The 7,783-nt window shown below is 44.8% G+C and overlaps 1 protein-coding gene across 1 annotated transcript; it reads right to left on the minus strand.

Annotated features, from left to right (window-relative positions):
* Positions 1-2,615: 2,615 nt before the first annotated feature.
* On the minus strand, positions 2,616-6,196 carry Ndufc1 (NADH:ubiquinone oxidoreductase subunit C1). The gene is made up of 4 exons (XM_075950788.1): positions 6,065-6,196; positions 5,323-5,426; positions 4,316-4,395; positions 2,616-2,763 (listed from the first exon to the last, which is right to left on the minus strand). The coding sequence occupies exons 1-3, from the start codon at positions 6,129-6,131 to the stop codon at positions 4,336-4,338; spliced, it is 231 nt and encodes a 76-aa protein (XP_075806903.1). The 5' UTR covers positions 6,132-6,196; the 3' UTR covers positions 2,616-2,763; positions 4,316-4,335.
* Positions 6,197-7,783: the final 1,587 nt, after the last annotated feature.

A 7,783-nucleotide genomic window follows, 5' to 3' on the forward strand; every position in this document is an offset into this window, starting at 1 on the left:
GGATGGCTCTCACTGGCTTCAAGTTTACAATTCTCTTGCATCCGTCTGCTGAGAGCTGGCCTTACAGAGTGCTCCCATTATGGTAGGTTCTTCCCTTCACCCACAGCCCAGGTTATCAGGAAGGGCTCCCCCTAGAGTTAAAATGGATACACTCAAGAGAAAGGCTTAAACAAACTAACTGCAGTCTCAAAGCCTGACATGCGCAGATTCTATTTACTAAGTCTCTAAAATTGCAGATGTTCTGGTGTTTTCTGGACTTTGTGGAGATATGAGTAACAACAGCGCTATTACTTTGGACTTAACTGACTTTTTGGCCTCTCATGCTAGCACCAGTTTCCTGCAGGTGTGCTAACCCGAAACACCGTGCGTTCAGTAACTCGAGGCTCATGGGTGTGTCTCACTCGGCTTACATTCAACAGGGGCATTCACTTTTTTCTTGCTCTTCTTAGCTCTTATCCTCCTTCTACCTTGAAACCCAGAAATGGTGGGGAGGGAGCTAACGGGGTGCTTGTGTGGCAGGTGCAGGGCCCTAGATTCTCCACTCATACACTATAGCAGACACCCCAGTAACAGCAGGTTGGTGTCATATAGCCACGTACGTGTAAAGACCCTTGTGATGACTCTGGGCCCAGCTGGATACTCCAGGGCAATTTCCTCAGGGTTGCCCTATCGGCAGCCCTAATTCCACCTGCGACTTCTTCACTCCCTTTGCCACTGGGCCTAACAGTTAGACGTGTCCTCGTGAGAACGTCACTTTGTTGGACTTCCTGATAGTGTCCTTTTCTGTTCTTGCACTTGCATGAAATTGATCTACAGTCTCCTGAGTTTTCCCACACTAACAGGAATCCAAACCGACACAAGCTAAGTCACTACTATATCTGACTTTTCATGGCATTAGCATATTATCAGATACTACAGTTTTGAATTTTTGTCCAGAAGTGACATCAAAAGACACTAGGCCGTGCTTTTTTCCAGGCCCCAAACACATGCCATATCATTTATAACGGACTTCAAAGCAGAAATCATTTTAGACCATATATATCTCTTTCCTTTTTAACATTTTCATGATACTCGTGATTAAACCTAGGGCTTCAAGAATGCCAGGCAAGGGTTTCACTAGCGGGCCGTCTCCAGCCTTTTGAGGCAGGACCTTGGTAAGTAGTCCTGGCTGGTTTCAAGACCACCATGTAGCGCCCCCACCTTTTACTCTCTTTTAGTTTATTGCTACTATGCGTGTTTGGTCAGTGGATAATCTTGTCAACTTTCTTCTACCTTTCAAGGATTCTAGAGATTCTATTCAGGTGGTCAGGACAGCAAGTTCTTTCCCCACTGAGAATCTTGCCAGCTTGGTCCTCTTCTTTAAAAACCTATAGCTAGCTGGGCGGTGGTGGCACCATGCCTTTAATCCCAGCACTCGGGAGGCAGAGGCAGGTGGATCTCTGTGAGTTCGAAGACAGCCTGGTCTACAGAGGGAGTTCAGTACAGTCTCCAAAGCTACACAGAGAAACCCCATTTCAAAAAACAAACAAAACGCTATAGGTTGTTGTAACTCGACTGAAAGCCAATGGGAAAACTTCATGTGACCATAAAAGTGAGTAGAAAGTCACTCTGGGGCTAGATGGCTTGGCATTTAGGAGCACTGGGTTGGTTCTCAGTGCCCACATGGAAGCTCACAAACAGTTCCAGGGCACAAGACTGCATGTGGTCTGCACACACAGGCAGGCAAACACTCCTCATTCACATCAAAACAAACAACACGGGAGCTGGAGAGATGGCTCAGAGGTTAAGAGTATTGCCTGCTCTTCCAAAGGACGAGAGTTCGATTACCAGCAACCACATGGTGGCTTACAACCATCTGTAATGAGGTCTGGTGCTTTTGCAGGCATACACATAGACAGAATATTGTATACATAATAAATATTAAAAAAAAAACAAACAAACACCCAGTCATGCCAATAAAAACATTCACATTCAAGTAAATGGAGACAGAGGCAACTGTCAGAGCAGAGTTTATCTTTACTATCTGACTTATACCTCTTCATTAATAAAATATTACTTGGACTCTTTGGCATCTAAGTGTTTCGGTAAAAATGTTGAGGGCTGGCCAATGTCTTAAAAAAATAAAAATTAAAAAAAAAAACAAACCAAGTAGTGGTGGTGCACACCTTTAATTCCAGCACTTGGGAGGCAGAGGCAGGCGGATCTCTGTGAGTTTGAGGCCAACCTGGTCTACAGAGTGAGTTCCAGGTCAGTCAGAACTCTGTCCGAAACCTTATCTCAAAAAACAAAAACAAAACAAAACAAAACAAAAACAAGGAAGAAATGGAGGAAGGGAAATAGGAAGAAAGGGAGAAGGTAGATGGGGAAGGAGGGAGGGAGGGAAGAAGGGAGGCAGGAAGGAAGGTGACAGAGAGGCTTAGCAGTTAGAAGCACTTGGTGTTTTTGCAAGGACCCAGGTTTGGTTCCCTAGGCCTTTGTCAAGCACCACAGCTCCAGCTTAGGCTTCTATGAGCACTGCATGTTACAGTACACACATATATACAAGCACTCATACAAACACATAAAAAGTTAAAAGCTGAAAAGAGTCCATCAGCACTGATTAGTGAATCCATCTCTACACATGAAGAACATAAGTACTTTTATTTAATAAAGTAAAAGCCACGTTAACTTGACTGATACATATTTACATATACTTTCCCCTCATATCCACAACTCAACAGATGGATGAATCCAGAGGAATGGACTCCATCACATGAAGTAGACCTACAAGGAAAAGAAAAATAAAAAATCAATCCAAGGCACTGATCAGATAATGTTAAAACCAGACTTCTCTGACTAATTCACCTTTGAGTACCAGAAAAAAAAAATCTAGAAAATATATCTATTAAATAGAATCAGTACTTGATTTTAAATTTATATCAATAATACTGAAATGGACAAAGTGGTATTAATAGAAAAAAGAGGCAAAAGATTTAGATAAACCCTAAAGTGTTAATTTGAGAATTCTTAAAATGTGTTTTGTGATTACTATGTTTATAGCATGCTTATCACCTACTAGATTTAATCCACGGGCACGGAGATATGTGTATGTGGTGTGCACGCGAAGGCCCACTGATGCCGGGAGTCTTAGTCACCGAAGCAGGGTTTCTCAGCTGACCCCAGAGCGCACCAGTGTTCATTAGCCTTCTTATTCTGGGGATCTTCTGCTCACCTTCAGAGTTTTGGAATCACAAGTGGTTGCCAATCATCCTTACATGGGCTCTGGGGTTCCGAGCTCTGCGCTCATGCTGGTGTGGCAGCTGTTTTAACCCCTGGGCTATCTCCTCAGCCCAGAAGCTAAGGGCTTTTTTAAATGAGGGATTTTTCACTTCATAAAGAGTAAAGGATTTCTTTCAAATAATTTCAGGAATAAAGTATATATGTTACATGTTTATATAATAACATAGCATATGCATGTTATGCGTGTGATACATGTGCACATACACAGACTCACAAATGTCTCTCTTTTAAATTAGAGTATGTAAAATACATTATCTCATTAATATTAGGTTTTACCTGAATTCTTCAATTGGATGCTAGCTACAGTAACAATCATAATGAAATGGTTAGGCAGAAAAATGCAGAATCCATTGCCTTTACACATTCATTTGTTCTACGAACATTAAAGTCCTAGAATGGCTGGGTGCTCAGTGCAGTGCAATGTTGAGAACATAAGCATTAATAGATAGGAACTCTGCTCTTACAGAATCCACACACAGATTATGCCAACTGTCCTGAGCGCTATGAACACAATGGGTGAAGTACTAGTGAAGAAGACATGATTTTAAGGTGATTTTGGTTTTATTGTTGCTTGTCCTTACTTTCTTTGTTTGGGACTGGGTCTTGCTGTGCAGACCAGGCTAGTCTCAGATTAATTATTTCCTTGTCACAGACTCTGCAGTATTGGCATTATAGGTATTGACTTCATCCAGTACTGGGGTTATTCTGTAGGTCTGGAGTCCTGGCATACTCCTAAAATGCCAGCACTTAGGAGGTAGAGGCAGGTGGATCCTCGTCTACATAGAGAGTTCAAAGTTATACAATAAGACTGTGCCTCTCTCTCTTTTGAGACAAGGTCTCTCTGCTTAGCCCTGGCTATCGTGGACCTCACTATGTAGACCAGGCTGGCCTCACAGAGATCTGCCTACTTCTCTACCTCCCTAGTGCCGGCACTAAAAAAGGCATGTGCTACTATGTGCAGTGGGGAGCCTGTCACAGCCACAAACAAACAGATCAGTTAACTTCCATCATCTGTATACTTTATAAACATACTTACTATATTAATATCTCCGAAGTTTATTCCAATCCATTTCTTCTTTTATACTCCAAAACATCTTCATTATGTTGATTGATGAGCTATAAGTTAATGATTAAAACTAGAACTGTAATCTTTCTGTTATCTTAAAGAGGAGGAAACCAAGTAAAGATCCTTATGATTCATAAGAGAAATAGAGTAGGTTAAAACAATTACTATTTTACTAGGTATAAAGAGCAAAAAAATTCAAATCGAGAGACAATGGAAAGCTTATCATGACAGAAGAATTTCAAACATGACACTGTCGTTGTCACACGTGTCCAGGCTGGTTGATAAGTAAAATGCTATACTTTTGTGTACCTGTGTGTATGTGCAAATCTATGGACAGGTAAGCTTGCCTGTGTACGTGTGTGTGAGAGAGAATCTATGGACAGGTGGGCTTGCCTGTGTGTGTGTCTAAATCTATGGACAGGTGAGCTTTCCTGTGTACGTGTGTGTGTGTGTGTGTGAGAGAGAGAGAGAGAGAATCTATGGCCAGGTGAGCTTGCCTGTGTGAGCTCACATAGAGGATCGGCCCACTGTATCCTACGGTGCATGCTCTATTCCAGCTTGCCTGTGTGAGCTCACATAGAGGATCGGCCCACTGTATCCTACGGTGCATGCTCTATTCCAGTCTTAGCAGCCATCCCTCACCTCTCTGTGTGTTAATCAGAAGTCCGGAAACAGCTACTTTCTTAGAACCACTGTCTGATAGATTATGTAGCTGGAACAATGATTGATACATGATGGCATTCATGGGAATCAAAGACCTAATTTCAACCTTTAATGTTCTTGGCAGTAATTAAGCCTTCCACCAGCAAAAAAAAATTGAGAATGAAATATGAAATTGGGGCTGTGGAGATGGTTTCGCAGTTAGGAGCCTTGTACTGCTCACAAAGGACCCAAGTTTGGTTCCCAGGACCAACAACTGCCAGTTCACAAACGTTTCTAACTCCAGTTCCAGGGATCCCGATGGGTAGGGTACTCACATAAACCCACAGGAAAACCGAGGTGCCCAAGGTCAGCCCAACTTTCAACCAGTTGGGTTTGGCATGGACTGGCTCCCGGACGTAGAACTTTGACCGCGTTGAATCTGAAAAGAGAAAGAGAATATGTATCTTACTGACTTGTAGCGAGGAAAACCTAACATTTACTAGTGTGCGTGCGTATTAGTGCATGAAATTCTCTCTTCTGAGATAGGAGTTCTTGTAGCCCAGGACGGTCTTGAATTCCTGATCACCTGTCTCCACCTCCCCAGGGCTGAAATTCCAAGAGAGCCCCACCATCCCTGGCTTTACATTGTCATTTATACTCTATCTGCCCAACCTCAATTTGGGCATAGTCCAGAAAACAAAAGTAACTTGTCCGGGGCCACTTGCAGAGCCACACGGCCGTCCTTGGGACTCAGGACGCCTTCAAAACCTCGTTAAAGTGTCGCTGGCCTTCACAGGCTGGGGAGTGGGAGGGTGAGAGGCAGCCCCGGGAGGACCTCCCAGTTTGTTGTCTCCTGGGCATGCTTGTAGAGCCGGGGGCAAAGAGACACAAAATCCACTCTCAAGAGGACAGGTAGTTTGGAGGGCCGACTGCCGACAATGCAGAGTGGAGAACGCGGACCGCGGCCGATGAAGGTCACTGCAGGTCGGCCTGAGCCGCGACCTCCTCCGGAGGTTCCAGGGTGGTCAGTGCCGGGTGGGAGTAGGCCGGGAGCCCAATGGGCCTGGAGACACTCACAGCAGCTCGGGAACCTGGCCGGGGCCAGCAGCCGCGAAAGCGGGCGCAGTACGGCAGACGGCGCCATCTTGCCCTACAGAGTCCGTCTCTCCTGGGCATGCGTGACTTGTCGGGCGGGCACCGCCTTCTCACTGCGCGCGCATCGCCGGCGGTGGCGCGGAACGCAGCGCCCCCTGGCAGCAGAAGCGGGACTCGCAGGTGGACTAGCGTCCTAGCTTGAGGACAAAGTTTCCTAAAACCCGGACTATCCGGAAAACCACCAGTGAAAAGGGGGCTGGGGCGGGGAAAACAATTTGTCAGAGCGCTCGTCGGACTTTTCATTGGTGAGCCTCAAAACTGAAAATGGAAGTGTTTTGTTGAAGAATAAAATTTGGGCTGAATTTAGTGTTTCAGGTACAGTAAGTTAATTCATTGTGTGGTTTACAGTCATTGTTTTATCACTACATTGGCTACAGGATATGCAATGATTATTAGCATCAATTAACAGACGGACTCAAAGACAAACTTGTCGGCTAAGGGAACTTTTTATTTGTAAAGGCCTCAACGGTTTCTAAAATCCATTTATCAAGACAACTTTGATGCCTCTCAATCCTGTGACATAGAAATCTGTTATTCGGCAGGGAGGGAATACAGGGCTTCCTACATCACAGTCAAGTGCCTAATCACTGAGCTATATATCCCCACATAGCTTTTTCACTTTTTGAGATAGGCTCTCACTAAGTTGCCCAGATGGCCATGAACTTGATCCTCCTGCCTCAGCTTTTTGAGGAGCTGGGATTATAAGACCTTTGCCACCAGGTCCTGACAAAATTCTTGTAGATGTTACATGAAAGTGGTCCAACTGGTTCAGGAGGGGCATCAGGATGGCAAAGGGATCCAGTGTGCGGTCCTCGGATTCTGGGTAGCGTGGTCCTGTTAGCCTATCTGACAAGGTGGGACTGGCTATAAGGCCATGTGTCTTACGTAGAACAGGATCCAAACTGTCATGTCTCCAGTAGCATTTGTGTCGGCCACACGTCAACACTATGATCGTTAGTCGTTAATCTCTACCACAGTTTATATCTGTAACATAAAACCTATGCTGTAGGGTTGTTGGGAAGCTTAGGAGTTATCTGGGAGTAGTAAAAACTGTTTGCCTATTCAAGACATTTGTAATAATCAGCGGGAGATTTTGTTTGTTTGTTTGTTTTGTTGTTGTTTTGCTGTTGTTTTGAGACAGGGTTTCTGTGTGTAATAGCCCTAGCTGTCCTGGAACTAGCTCTTGTAGACCAGGCTGGCCTCGAACTCACTGAGATCCGCCTGCCTCTGCCTCCCAAGTGCTAGGATTAAAGGCGTGCGCCACCATCGCCCAGCTACTTTTATAATTTTTGTGTGTAGATTCACTTTGTGGTACGTGTGTGTTGGTGCTTGGAAGGTCACAGTGAAGGTCAGAGGCTTTGGATTGCCCTGGCTGATCAGCTGGGTTAAACATCTTTATGTCTGTGTTTGGGCCTGTTTGTCAAGAGCAGGACGTTGCCTACAAATGCCCTAGGAGGCCAGAAGAGGTCCCTGGACCCCCCTGGAACCGTAGTTATAGGCAGCTCTGAGTTGTCCAGGGTGCTCTGGGTGCTAGGAAACAAAGCCAGGTCTCCTGCAACTCTTGCAGCACTCTTAATTGCTGAGCCATCTTTCCAGGTCATGATCAGCTGGTATTTATGTTGCACAACTGACAGAGATTCT

Source organism: Microtus pennsylvanicus, chromosome 16, assembly GCF_037038515.1.
Source record: "Microtus pennsylvanicus isolate mMicPen1 chromosome 16, mMicPen1.hap1, whole genome shotgun sequence".
Taxonomy (NCBI): domain Eukaryota; kingdom Metazoa; phylum Chordata; class Mammalia; order Rodentia; family Cricetidae; genus Microtus; species Microtus pennsylvanicus.